General features: G+C 42.3%; 1 protein-coding gene across 15 annotated transcripts in view; it reads right to left on the reverse strand.

Moving 5' to 3' along the window:
* WBP1L (WW domain binding protein 1 like) overlaps positions 1-15,347 on the reverse strand; it is a 60,186-nt gene that overhangs the window by 6,066 nt on the left and 38,773 nt on the right. For 12 of the 15 annotated variants that reach the window (XM_086899085.1, XM_086899086.1, XM_086899083.1 and 9 more), the window contains one exon: positions 8,493-8,595. The exons of 2 other annotated variants lie outside the window; for them this stretch is intronic. In XM_086899085.1, coding sequence (XP_086755211.1) covers positions 8,493-8,595 — 103 coding nt within the window. Of the gene's footprint in view, positions 1-8,492; positions 8,596-14,785; positions 14,956-15,347 lie in introns of those variants that run through there. One more of the 15 variants, XM_023929785.2, reaches the window with a different exon arrangement.

Consider the following 15,347-nt stretch of genomic DNA (forward strand, 5'->3'; position numbering starts at 1 on the left):
ATGAAAACAGATGCTTTTTAACACAATTGATCATGTCCTTTCCCAAGGAGTCTAGATACAATGGTAGCAAACAGCACTTAATTAGTTAAGATGTCCTGGAGAACTGCCACTGTTAAGCAATCTCAGCTGTAGCAGCCAAATATTTCTTCAGGGAATAACTGCTCCCACCCAAGCCCGCATTCAGAAGATTAAAAAAGTATTTCTTTAGAAAACTTCTCTACCCATTCCAAAAAAAAGTCCCAAAGTGCTTTGCACACAAACTGATGCACAAGCTTAGAGTAGGGGTCAGAGTAAGCTCAACCATTCCTGGGAAGAGGTATGGCAACTCTGTTAACAACATGCACTAACAACATACAACAGCTTAGGATAATAAATTAATGTTGGATCCTACTGAAATCACAGGTGGCATTTAAGTAAACACACCATAGTTTAGTGGATTGCAATTTGGTCTCAGTGCCAGGAACAATACCTTCATTCTCCTGCAAAAGGATCTATGCACACTCACAAAATGCAAGTGGATGAGATCTGTTGTTTTTTTGTGAGAACTTCTAGAAAAAGAACCCACTAATACCACATTATTGCCTGGTTTCATTAACCACTGACACTTCCTAGAGCTTCTAGGAATTACTCAATCCCTGACTCAGCACAAGCCTGGAGGACTTGCCTGGGTGATCGCAGGAGATCAGCAGTATGTGCCCACCAGAGTCATTTGCTGGCCTGGCTTCTGTCATTCTCTTTAATGGCTGTGTCCCCACCTTGTCACTCAACAGCACATCTGCACCACTGGGCTGGAAAGCCCCCAGTGCATTAGAAGCAATAAGATGGGACACCCATGGGAGCTGAGGCACATGAGGGAGTCCTTGGTTGTCACTTGGCAGAGGTGGCAGTGCTGGGAAAAGGACTGGGAGCACCCCTGGTTGCAAGCCCAACAGGGCGCTGGGAGTTCAGGCCTCCATAAAAGGCTTTACAACACTCCCTTGCCAAGAGCTTGGGCACAGCTGCAGTTTTGGCTGCAGAACAGAAAATTGAAAAAGCCTAGCAAATTTATAGTATGGTCATTTATTTGGAATAAAGCTATGCTCCAAGGCCAAGTGCAATTGTAAATATTATGTCTAAAAGTATGGAGTGAACAGTGAAGATGTTCATGGCTGAGCTGTGCATTTGTACACCTGGTGAGGCTTGGCTTCAAACCAGCAGCAGGGAGGTGAGCTGAGCAGACCACTGGCCCATGCAGCCAGCAGCTCATTTGGCAGGAGGGGAATTGCAAATTCACCCAAAGACAACACTACACGAGCAGGAAATGCAGGGGCCAAGCACAGCAGCAGCACACACTAACACCTCCTTCAGGGTAAAAACAGGTACCAAATCTGCCTTGTGCTAAAAACGGGTAAGATGTACAGAGGCAACTGAAGTTTGGCATTAAAAGATCTCTAAAAGCCAAGTAAAACTGAACTTCTGGTTGTCTTCAATGTCCCCAAAAGCCTTCACTGTTGCCAAACGCCTTCCTCTTGCTCTTCAAGATGTACCTTCTTCCCAAATGGATGTGAGTTGCTTTTCAGCAGCACTGTGTTGAGCTACTGCTTTACTCACTGGAAAAGGAAAAATGCTTGGGGGACACATTCTGAACCAAATTTGCCATTAAATGTCAGATTTGAGACTATTTTCCACAGCCACCTGGCAGTAACCACTGGGGAAAAAAGCTTGTGGCAAGGCTGAGGACAACACATCAGATAAAAAAGAGTGACTTTGGAAATACGACTTTTGATGGATAGCCTGAGCAGAAGAAAAGTACCAATCTGGAGCAAAACAGGCACCAGGAAACTTGAAGGCAGTTTCAGTCTTGCTGTTGGTTTATGGAAGAGTGAGGAGCTGCGACTCTCTCCATCCCAAAAACGACTGAGTCCTGAGAAACACTGTTGTATTTTTTGTTAAATTCACTGGTGATGCCTACAGGAAGAAAATGATGCAAGCAAAGGTGAAACAGATGCAGCTGAGGAGCTGATTACTGCCAAGAGATTTCCCTGCCAGAGCACCAAAACCTATCATAAAAGTAAAAGAAGCAGCACCAATCTGTAAACTCAGAGGTGTAAGCCAGACACGAGCACGAAGCTCAGGAAAAGTCAGAATGGGAGCTACAGAAACACCTGGGAATGGAATTAGGTCCTGTGAAAGCAATCTCTTACAACCAGAGAAAATACTGAAGAAAGAGAAGGCTGCTACATTTATAGCATTCTTGGGAAAGGGAGCCTCAATACATGGTCATACACCAGAGATGTTTCCTACCAGCTGTGAAAGAACATGCTTAAAGATTAAAGAAAACCCCTTCTAGGATACTAATCATAGTTTTGCTCAAACTTCAAAATAAGTAATAAAACAGTTAAAGAATTAAAAAGACAGAGCACTCCTTCCTCATGAAAAAGGAAGGAGCAATGTTTGCTTTGATGCTGTACTGTATTTGCTGCCTGGGATGTTGCCATCAGCAATGCCGTTGAGGGAAGCTCCTTTTATCCTGTGCAAAATGGAAAATGTTTTCTGGAGCGTTCCAAGGGTATGAACAGAGAAATTTGCCCTCAAGTTCATGGTAAACTTGGGCAAATGCCATGGCTCTGTTGGCAGGAAATCCCCTAAAAGCAAGCCAAAACATACTGCAAAGTGCCTTTGTGTCTGCCTGACAAGCATCTGGGTAATAGCTTTGGCTCCATGAGAGCTGGTTCTGAACAGAAGGAGAAGTGGGACAATTTCATTGACCAAGAAGTGTCCCAAATGGTGGCCTCACAGTCAGTCATGGCTGGAAAAAAATTGTCTTTCACAGGGCCAACACTATAATCAAAAAATGGAAGAGAAATTTACTTGGTACCACAATCTAGCAGCCCTTGGGTTTAATCATGTCCTTTGGCAGAGAGGTCACATCATCTCCTGCCACTGCAGGCACGAGCCTGTATGAGCCAACACTGCTGCTCAAGAATGTCAGATGAAGGATCCAGACCATAGGCCCATGAACATTTTAAGAAGGAATAAAAGAAGCCGCTAAATGACGCGATCCTCTCCTGCCTGTCTCAACCATACCTCCTGCCGCTTCCTCCACCTCTTCTTGTGCTGGCACAAAGTTGTGCGCAACTGTGGTTTGAACTGGTTTGAGGGAACCAGAGCAGGTTGAAACTTGTTTGGCAAACACAGCAGCAAGAGAAAGACTGTGACTTTCAGTGACAGTTTTATGTTAGTTTAAGTCATTGGAACTGCAGTCCCAGCCTGACCTCACTGCAGGAAAAAGTTACTGCATATTTGTAGAGTACAATGGCAAAAGAAAAAAGCTGAAGACATCTCCAACTCCTGACTGCTTGCTCCCAAACTAGTAACAAAAGGAGACACATTAACTGCAAGTGGTTTCTAGTTTTCGGAATAGTGTCCACTATATACGATGCAATGAGATAAGAAGGAAAAACACAAGTTTCAGAAAAATCCTTTGCCTATTGTGCAATGAGATTCAACGTGAGGCAGTAAATCTGCAGACACTGTTTTTTGCCTCTCTCCTAGGGAGGGAGCCTTCCAAAGGCAATTGCTCCCATGCTCCAGATGACACATTTGTAAGCCCAGTCCTTCCCAAGAGACCTATGTTGGCAAAATACACGTTGAACAATAGTCTAACAGAGACCAGAGTGGAACATCCAGCAGAGACCATGTCCTGAACATCTGGGAACAGATCTAGGTACTTGGTGACAAGCTGGGCTGGAGGAATGTAGGGCATGGGGTGAAACAACACCAGGAAATTCTCTTGCCTTTCCATACTGTTTAACAGAGCACAGGTGGAAGCAGTCACACGGGGCAAAAGTCAGTATCTGCATAGCCAGGCTATGTTAGCCAGCTTGCCTTCTGCTTTGGATCTGGGAATTTTACTGAGCCAGACCAAAACAAGGTGATTTGGCTGTGTTAGGCAACAAGAAGTCCAAGGAAATCAGGAAATAATTCCCTCAGTGACCCTATTTATTATAAGTTTCTGTGTGGCTGTGACATCTGTTGTTTGCCCTATACTGTCGGTGAGGCTTTGTCATGGCAGGGTTATCGCTGCAGCACAGATGAGGAGGAGCAGCCCAAGGGGAAGTCTGAGACACCTAGGAAAGAGAAGCAAGTACAACCACATAGAAGGCTGGGTGAAAGGCAAGGAATAGCAAAAATCTTTCTCTGAAAAAGGATGTGGGGTAAGATAACACGGGGTAAGGACGAAAACATGGGACTGGTGCATTGTTTGACTGAGTGTTTTTGAGAATGCAGCAAACTCTTGGACATGAATTCCTATTATAAAGCTGACCTCCTGGAATATGTATGTGGTACAGCAGTTGCTTTAGTTTTAGCAACTAAGCGGATCCTTGCCAGAATTTTCTGGCAGTGTGCTTTTTGGGAAAAGAGCTGTCTAGCGATTCCAAGGGGAAGCGTGCAGAGATGAGCAGAATGTTCAAAATCAGCAAAAACATTGACTGTGCTGCTTGCAAACAGAACATTTTTTTCCTGTACAACCCTTCCACTAGGACCTAAACAGTGAAGATCTCTTTTCTTTTCTTTCTTTCAGAAACAGAGGGGCTCAGTATCACTGCTAAAAAAAAGACAATGAAACAAAACAGGCACAAGCAATATATGAACACTCACTCATTGCCAATGCTGGGTTGCTGTACAGTACCCAAATGACCCAAGACCAGCTAAACACTTGAAGTTCTAAATCCTACAACTTTTTGCAAGCAGTGAGCAGCTGCCTGTTTCCATGCTCCATAATTCCTGAAGCACAGTGTACTATTTTTCCAACCACACAATGAAATGTATTTTCTACAGCTTTGCTTGCTGTGTTCAGAGCCTCTGGAATCATTTAATGATTCAAAAGGCAAGGAGAGACATGAAGATGGATGTCAGGAGATCTGGATTTAGTGTTCAGTCCACATTATACTCTTAAACTTGGGAAAATCCAGAACCTCTGAGCCTTACTTCTTAGCCTGCAAAACACAGGAACTGCATTCCTTGATTACCTTCTCTCCTGTATTTTGAAAAGTGGTATTTTGGAATGTTTAAGCAATAAGACACCTGTCAGGCCTGGAAAAAGCCCAACATTGGAAAACTCTAGCATATCACAATCACATCATGGAGACCTGAATAAAAACTGTTAGGAAGCAAAACCCAGTGGCTGCTGCTATTCTCCCCCTTGGGGACCATGAGTTCTCTGGGGAGTCCAAGCAAATTGCTCAATTAAAACGCTGACCCAGCTCATCCATCATCCAAACATCTTCCCATATGTGAGGAAACGCAACAGTAAATTTTCACGTTTTATTTTTTATTATTATGTTCCAAGAAAATTAAAAGACATAATGCAGCTTTTCTCCCACCATGTTACCAGCTACCAAGCTTAAGAACTAATTAGACCTTTACACGGTTATTAGACCTATATCTATAAATCTTAATATAGTTTCATTATTTGGCAACACAGCACTGTTTTTAGTTTAGCTTTTTTTTTTAATAAGAGATGGGTGGGGAATCTGAACTGGGCTGTTATCTAATTTTAAACACAGGCTATCCACCTGCTTGGCATATCATATTCTCCATTCCTCCACTCCACCCCTTAACAAAATAATACCTTGATTTTACATCCTATTCCACTACCCTCAACGACTGGTTTAAAATTACCACAATCTTACTTGCTGCCTAGAATTGCTGAGATCAGCCATTTTCAGAGACAAACTTCCCTCAAATTCCTAAACAGGGAAAAAGGTCCTTTTTACAGGAAAAATTCCAAGAGGACACAAAACAGGATCATGTTTCAGAACGAGTGTCCAGCAAAGACAGACTAGTTTTCTTTTCCATTTCAAATGCCACCCTCCTCTGCTTCTTCTTCTCACAAAGCTGTGGTGGTAGATAAACCCAGGATTTAATTCAACAGGACTAGCAAGAAGGTCTGTTTTCAAGCACACAAAGGTCTGAAACACACACTGGTGGTCTGAGAAGGTCAAGAGAAGCAAGACCTTCTCAAAAGCTACTTCAGTACATACATATGCTAGTTAAAATCAAAACAGAATAACCATGAAGCCACACTTAAAAGGTGCTGCTATGTTAACTGTTCATTAACCAGAAGTTATTATTAACTTTTAAAAAGCTAATCTATTCCCAAGCATGTAAAGCTGTTGCTCTCCACTGCTCATATTAAGACTACTTACATTTACTATCACTACTTTTTACCTTGAAGGCCTTCAGAGTGCCTCAGCATATGTACCTATCAAAGATACTCCACAAATCCTGAGCAGCAGCTAAGCTCACAAGTTCTAGAATATGGGTTTAAAGGATGTGCTCCGTCTATGACTCCTTTCCATCCAAAAGGAATTTTTTTCCATATCATTCATAATGGCAAAGCAAGCTTTGAAAACACTAACTGATTTTAAATCAGTGTTGGACGTTTGCCTGAATTTGCAAAAAGCCTAGAAAACAGGTCTCATGTTTGAATTACTCCCCTGATTTTGGTGTGGTACATGATGCTCTCTGTGAGGCAGAAGGAATATGAACACACAGAAACCTATCTCTCCTAAGGAACCATCCAGCAGTATGTGTGACCAACATGCTTATTCCATGATCTCAGTGTGACCTGTGAGTCTGCTCTAAAAAGAAGCCTTTAATATTCTGCCTCCTTCTAACAAAATCTGGTTTTGTCTTCCAAGAACTTTTATGATGCAGCCAGGAACTGCCAAGTATAAAAGTCTGTGCCATACTGAGAGCACAAAGACAGCTAAACCATCCCATTAAAATGGCAGGGGGCTATTGCTTGGACCAGACTGTTTGTATGCAATTCCACTAAGCCTCTCAAGATGACCATGGGAGAAACATGGTGACTGTGCCACCAGCACCAGTGTGCAGCTGCACTCCACGCTGCTGCTCAATTTAGATCCTGCTTGCCAAGGAGCCTGTAAGCCTTTGCACAAATGCATCTTCCTCTACATTCCCACCACACAAATGCAAACTGGGTTTGACCTTCCCCACTCTCCTCTGTCCATGCGTCCCCCTCTACTCTCAACAAATTCCTGCCATCTGTCCTGCCTGTGCTGCTGACTGCTACAGTCTGATCCAGGCACTCCAAGGCTCCAATATATTCATGTCTGTTTCTCAGCCTGCTACGATCCCTGGACCTGCCCCTCGACCCCCTATCCTGAATTGTTTCTTGAACTGTTTGGACATTTTGGAAAACAAGTCTGGTGTAAAAGGTCTGCAATACATTAAAATCCTACCATTAGTATTGACACGGCCAGTCTCCGGAGTCTGAGCATAGCATGTCTTGAAGATGCTTACTATAGAGTACTGTTCAGTTTATAACCAGATCATCCATACTTCATTGGCTAATTTGAGAAGCAAAAGCATGTTTCCAGACTAAAGGATGAAGTGTCAGCTATTCCTGTCCTTGGATCCAGGTTAAGTGACAGTCTTTGTACTTATAATACATTTACACACATAAACTACTTTGGGAAAGTGAAACTGTGGGTACAACAGAGAGATTAAGTAGAAAGCACAGTTGCATAAAAACTGGAAGATACCACTGGGTGTGGTAAGAAAGTATCTATTCTAGGGATACAATGTTCAGAGCACCACGTTTCCAAATTCACGAGCAGAGATGCCCTCCCAGCCTAAGCTTGGGGCAGTACAACAGCGCAACACTAATTTCAACCTTTTGTGTTCCTAATCGAGAAAGAAGACACCACCAGACTGAACAAGTTTTCCTTTAAAATTCAGCATTTATGACTTTCTTATGCTTTCAACTTCCCATTTTTCCATATATCCTAATCAAGTTTTGCCAACCACCTGCTTTGACCTGCCTGCTGCCATCTAAGGGGACTCAGCAGGTACAGTCACTCAACCATTCGCTGGAAACTTTGATATTTTCATATCTCACGGTTTGGGAAAGAGGAGATAAGAGGGGTCACAATGGGCAATGTGTGTTCCTCACAGCACAGCATTCAGTCACTGCAAACCCACAGGATTTACCCAAGACTCTCTCTATGCAAGGACTCCAAACAATTCTGAAGAGAATAAGCACCCTGGTCCTCCTCCTTGAAAGGACATCTTTAAAAAGATATACCAGATTTAAACTTGTTGTGCTTGCAAAAAACTAAACCAACAAGATGAAAGACACTGAATTAATACCTTGCTTGAGTGTGTCAAGCTCTAGTGATGTGTGCATGGCATTTCTCCCTCAGTATAGTTTCCTCACTCCTGTATGCCATCTTGAGTACTCAAATCAGTGAGAAGAACAAACAACAGTGGCAAGATGACCCATTACTCCTGAGAAGGCACCCACTGTGAAACCTATTTCCTTGTCATATCACATCAGCTCTGGATTGTGCTGCAGTGAAATGCAATGGCAATGCACAACAAGGGCTGAATACAAAACCCCAGGGGACACAAGCCAGACCTGTAGTATGGTATGAGAGCCATGCAGATTAGGAAGGGAAGCCATACAAAATGGAAGGACTTACACCAGAGTTCATAGTAGTAGTTGCAACACTGGGATTGTCCACAACAGTGGCCCGTTTCACATATGTAACTTTGATTGTTGACACCCATGCAGGTTTCCTTGTCCTAAAATTAAACAGACACACTTTTAAGATGCTTTGTCAGTATCTTTTGTAAATGTTTTGCTCAATGATCTGCAATCATTTGAAAAGTACAAGTTATGGTCTTTGGAAACTCTAAAATACATAAGAAGGTTAAAAAACCCCTAAGGACCACCAAAAAAACACAAAGGACCATTGAGAAGAAAACCCCCATATCTCTAAACCCACGAGTTACACTGTTTTAGCATCTAGGCAGCACTGCTGTCTCATCATTCCTCTCCTTTTCCACTAAAAGTTACCACATTTTGGGAGCCAGGCATTCTCTTAAAAGAAGAGATGACATTTGTTCCACATTGTACACAGTATCACTGTATTACTGGGGCAGAATGCCAAGCAGAGGAAAAACATTCATAAAGGGAACATTATAAATTCAGAAAAGACTGCTTGGATTCATTTAGATCTAAATGATAATTACAATATGTTCCTGCAAGATTCCTATCTAAAATGATTCCTTCATAATTAGCCATGTGCTTTATGTAAGATCAGCATTCCTGTAAAACTTCCTGGAACAGCAAAGCAGTCCAGAAGCAGAGGCGAATCAGCTCTAGCGTATCACCCAGCGGCTTCTCAAGACACCCAACATGGAAAAGGTCTATGGTGTGATGTCTCAGCTCCCCACATGGTGCACCACTTCCCAGAAGTCCATGTTTTCCTGATAGTCTGAAAACATGGCTGGGAAAAAGTACAAAACACAAGAAAACAGAAGCATTTTGAAGGCAGTGGTCTGTACATCCTCTAATAGGTTTTGGAATAACCTGGGAGTTCAAAGAACACTATGAAGTTTAGGAAACAAACAAAGCTTAATTAAAACCACCGTAACAAAGTTTTTATTTTCACTTTATTTTACTTGAAATTTATTATAAAAAGGAAATTAAAATGTGGGTAGGCTTATACTGAAAGCTGTGTTGAAAAAAAATATTTTGGAAGCACCAGCTTGCAAAGAAGAAAACACCAACCCACTGAAAGCCCAACAAAACGCCACCAGTAGGTAACAGGGGTGCACATTTGTGGATCCCAGCAGCTTCAGTGCAGAGGAGTCCTGCATGAAGTTTTCAGTGTATTTGGGGACCTGGAGGAGCACCAGCACTTCCCCACCACACAGCACCCTGGTTCAAGTCACATCTCCCCAACACAGCGCTCCCACCTGAGCACCCAAATTACAGCAGCAACATAACTTCTAAAAGCAGAACAACCTCCTGCCATCTGAGGCTCAGCAGGAAAGACCCCATGCTGCTTCTTTTCTCCTAAGAAGTCACACCAACTTTTCAAAGGGCTTTGATCATGTGAGGGCACAATTCAGCATATGATGTAATTGCTTCCCTTCCTTCCATGGATATCATGATTTCCACAAAAGGCTCTAAAAAGCACCTTTAAAACTCACCTACAGAGGCAACAAACTGGAGGGGAATCTGCCTCTAATTTTCAGGAATAGACAAAAATTTTGCTGGACAGACCAGTCCAACTACTATAGGCAGCTAAACCAAACATTTGGTTCTTGTCTCAAGATGTTGGCATGTCAACAGTAGAAACACCATTTTCCTATACAGTAAGGAGGTGTTTCCATCTAACTAGTGGCAACTATTAGGAGACATTGCTGAGCTAGCACAGCATTTTCTGCTTCAAGCATTCTATTCACTTCAAAAATTGTAATTTTAGCCAGCAAAAGAACTAGAAATAGGGCACATCTATTCTCTTGTCTGTTCTTATTAGTTTATTTACATTTTTCCTCATTTTTGTTGGCCTTGCAGAGCTAATGTAACTGATGAACAACATAGATTTTGGCTTTCATATGAAGGCAATTGAGAAATTAAGATGCCATTGCAAAATTGCAATCCTGTTGATAATGCTCAAGTCAGAGAATGACTGGCTGAGGTTTGTAGTTGTGACACATGAAGATCAATGTGACCTGTTGAACCAGCAAATTAATCACACAGAGCTGGTGAAAAACAAGAGTCTCACAGTGCCATTTCATGATCTCCTCCACATCGCCATACTTGATCCATTCTTGACCACTTCTGGTTTACTCCCCAAAAATTTCATTCATTCAGTGTTGCCAGCTTCAAAGAATAGCAATAAGGAAAAAAATCAGTGTCTTTGGGCAGCAGCAACTCATAACATCTTCAACTATATTTTTCCCACTTAAAAACTTGCAGCAGTCCTGATTTCAGAGACTTTCATCACACCATCCTTTTATTTGAACTTACTCCCTCTTGTCAACCTCATTATATTGGAAATTACTTTTCCACACATGCTTATGTGCAGGGCTGCTTCTTGCTAACCCAGCTGGCCAACAACAGGTGTGTCAGTACATTCTCAACAGAGGATCCTGAGCAGCTAGGATGGTGTTCTGCAGGTTGTTCCTGAGGATCATGTCTCATACAACATCCTGCTTCCCATCTAAGCAGAGTTTAAATCCTACTGTCCAGAGCTTCTTTACACACTGACCAAGACAAATGATCTTCCCTGCTAATGCACATGTGCTTGTACCTTCAAATAGTCCTGCAGCTGGCTTTCAGCTCCCACAGTTCAGAACAGCCAGGGGTTCTGAAGTCCTTGCACTGCTGACCACCAGCCATGCACCTCAAAGTCCAAGCAGTTCATTTTGGAGCCTTTCTGCAGCCCTCTGCCAGCCCAGACACCAATAGGATTTTGGGAGCACAGAGCTGTCAGACTTGGGGGCCACATGTCAGGCCCAGAACTGTCACCCGTGTTTCCAAACAGTTTCACAGAATCAAGGAATAATTTGGTTTGGAAAGGATCCCAGCATGTCACATGGTCTTACTACTGCTCAGGGCATGGCTACCTCTAACACTGGATTACACAGCCTGGCACAGGGAAACAGATAAAAGGTAAAGGCAACAGATCTTCACAAATAGCAGTCTATTAGGGAAAGATTCTGGCACAAGGAGAGCATTGTTCTGGGTTATGTTACAGGTGACTCCTTTGGAACAAGTGTTTCAGTCTCCTTTACTCTTTTAAGTCAAGACTAATTTCTGTGAAAAGCTGAGCCACTGTAAAGTTTGCTCCTTTTTGGCAAGTCAAGGAAAAGGTTATGTAGAGCCAACCCTGGCTATGACAGAGACCGTGACATTCTTTGCTAGGAAATTTCTACCTATTTCCAAGTTCTTTGATCTGACTTCACTTTCTATTTAAATCTCAGGCTGCACTTTTCATACCAGCAGCATTTTATCATTTCTACTTCCTTCTCCCATGCATTCTTTGTGTCATAGGCTGCCAAACTAACTACTTAAGATACATCAGCAATACAGTTATCTAGAGCTTAAATGTCTACTGGAAACAATATCCCAAGTGTTTGTGCTATGAAAGCATACTACTTCCTTTTTCACACTAAGAGCCATAGTCAAGGCACAGAGCTGAAAGACTAATTTTATAGACGAGGAAAAAATATATGGTGGAAAAAATTCTCACAGAAGGAAAACTGAAGCACTCATATTTCATTGACCTGTCTTTGTTTCTAATTTCCATTGCAAACAGCACTTGTAATGGTAATTTTTAGTCATTCTTACCAGCATGGAGTTTTTATTGAACTATTACAGAGGGGGTTTGGAGTACTTTTAAAGTAGCCTTAGGAAAACAAGGAAGGGGGAGGGTTTTTTCCCAAAAGCACTTTCTTCCCCAATAGCCAGTGGCTATTACATTCCAGAGTGGACTTCCCTGCTGAAGGAGAGCCTCATTTTCTTGTTGTCCAGGCAAGCAAGCACATCCCTCCCCACCAGCCTTTGTTCAGCTATGTGTAGATGCCTCCAGGCAGGATTACTAAGCAGGATCTACATGGGTCTGCTCTCAAAGAGTATTCAACTCCATTAGAGCAGAACAGTCTTGTTTCACAACTAAGAAGCCAGAACATGCCATCCATTATCTCCCACCTACAAAGCCTAGGAGATTCCCATCTAGTTTCAGGGGATTTGCTTTGTCCTGTAAATGAGCATGTACCCTAGGCTGCCTGTGCATCACTGCCTCCCTGGTACCATCTTAAGAGCTGGTCTGAGAAACTGGAATTATTCAGTGCCTGACAGGAGATTTTGGGAGAACACTCTGCAGATGTGGAGCCTGTATTCCCTCCCAGTCCAGTCCAACAGAAACCATTTGTGATATGTGATACAGGCTCTTTGTCATGAAACTGGCTGAGCTGGGAAGGCCTCACCTGGTGCATTTTGAGAGTCTCTTTGTATTAAGATGTGGCATTTTGGGTTAGTTTTCGCATGTCATAAACTTTAAAAAGTAACAGTGAATAAGATTTTTATTTTTTTTCTTATTTTCCTGTTAATATTTGGCATTTTTGATAAACCCACAACCATACTGGCAACTCCACAACTCTGCCAGTTGTCCACTTCTGCTGTCAAGTGCTTTTACAAATCATCTTTAAAATATCCAGCAGTGGTGTATATATAAGAGAACTCAAGACAGTGCTGTATGTTGTCACATCCAAAGCCACAGCAAACAATAATGTCAGTGCCAAGGGAGAAAGCCAATTATTCTGTTCACCTTTCAGTTTAGTACTAGACCTTTATTGGAGGTCTATGTGACAAATTAAAGGTCAAAATCTGGGGCACAATCAAGACAAGACACATTCATGAGGTTCTGTAGGTTGACTGAGCTGCTCCTCACTGCAAGAAAGGATGGAACAGACCTCCTTACCTTACTTTTGTAAAGGTTTTCAGTAGTAAATGGTTGAGTTTAATAGCTGTAAATCTGTTAGGATTTATTGCGTCTGAAGCCAATGTTGGAAATGAAGGGAAATAACTGATTGACAGTGGAGTTCCATCACAATAAAAGGATCAAGGCACTTCTCTCTTTTCTACTCTGATAAATCAGTTAACCTGGGCACATACTGTTGCTAAGTCAGAAGGGGGAAAGATGAAGATGAGCAAATTCCAGGCTGGCATGGCTCTTTTCCAAGCTGAAAATTAATATGTGCAACTGCAGCAACAAACACCACAGCCCACGCTCAGAAGTGCATAGCTGGCAGCCAACCACCTACAAAAGTTGACTCCTCAGTTGGCATTAATCAGGTAACCAAAACCAGCAGTGGCCAGTATCACGAAATCTAATAACCATTTTAGCTTTTTGCTCTGTCTCCTCTTTCCACAGAAATCCAGACTCCATTACTGTAAATATGAGCACCTTTGTATGGCCTCTATGTGTCATTCAAACTGCCAGAGTATCCATTCATCCTAACCTTGGTAATACCCTGGGAAACACTTGGAAATGTGACTTGCATTTACTTACAGCAGTTTATAGGCTATTCCTGTCCCCTAGGATAGCCAGGGTTTTTTACCTACTCTAATTTGCTAACTTCTCCAAACTTCACTACAGCATTTGTCAAGGCACTATGCAGCAAATTATTATTTTAACAGGAAGAGATGGATAAGAACAACAGGATGATAGGGGCGAGTAAAGGCCTGAAAAAGAGGCATACAGATGGAGAGACACAGAGAAAAGCCCAGCAACAAGATGAAGGGAGAATGCCAAAATGGCATCTGCTGAAGGGCAAGATACAACTGGCTTTAACAGGACTTGGGTTTTACCTGTGACCACTCCAGACCTTCTGGTTTCACAGCTCTCATAGGGACTTTGGTAATAAGCATCGATTTAATATTAAATCAAAATCCTGACCTAGTTATTTCACTAATCTCATTAATTGCAGGCAGCAGTCCCTTGCTCCCAGTACCCAGCCACACCCATAACAAGCAGGATGGATTTAAGCAAGTGACACTATCCTCAGAAAAATTCATTGAAGTATGTATTTTGAGTAACATCAGTATTTAAACCATATATATTCTTTAAGCATTCTGAGTAACAGAATGGAAGTGGTTGTCAGCATATTAAGTATGTCAGAAACAACAATTTGATATACACTATTTATTAGCTCCCACTTGGCTGTTACTCAATCTCACATATCAGACTATCACTAGTGTTGGTTAGCGAGGTGCATCAGCAACAGCTCATGAGAATGCAAACACAGAGCTACCAAATGATCTCTGTCAGATAAGGCACTTGAGTGGTAGTAGGTTAAAATTACTACTGGAAAATACTAGGCTGGAATGCCCAATCTTGCCACAATTACAACAATTCCTGATTTGCCAGCAGCCCCCCCAGTTCCTAATCAAAGTTAATCTTAAATAAAAACTCACTAGATCCTTTCAGAGAAGGACAGCAGGTGGAATCACAGCAAGGACAGGCAGAACTGCTGGGGAACCCTGGATCACCAGGGCGGCTCAGGACCTACAGACACCAGGGTGGCTGAGCCTGTACCAAAGCCTCCAGACATCTCCCGTCTTCACAAACATTACACCTGTTAGTCCTTCGGAACATAAAAGCAAAAATCCACCATCTGAGCAAATGACACATCTTTGGTGGGTTCAATTTAACAAAAGCGCATAAGATTGCAGAAGATGAAAGTGGCTTTGACTGCTGGGAGTTACTGGAACCTCGTGTGCCAAGTCCTGCCAGCACAACAGGGGATAGATTCCTGTAAGCCTGCCTTATGACAGACAGCTGAGGTCAGGAAATAAATCAAGTCTGGATGCTTCTTCATAAGTCACCCACCACAAATTTTGTTTTGCTGAATGTGGAAAAAAAACCATACTATGTGCAAATATCCAAACACTTAAAAGTATAATAAGTGGGGGAGGAATGATGCCTCTGAGCTGTCTCAGGCACAATAAAGATCTCCAAAATGGGAATTCTAATCCA

The sequence above is a fragment of the Cyanistes caeruleus genome, chromosome 8 (assembly GCF_971803275.1).
Source record: "Cyanistes caeruleus chromosome 8, bCyaCae1.hap1.1, whole genome shotgun sequence".
Taxonomy (NCBI): Eukaryota; Metazoa; Chordata; class Aves; order Passeriformes; family Paridae; genus Cyanistes; species Cyanistes caeruleus.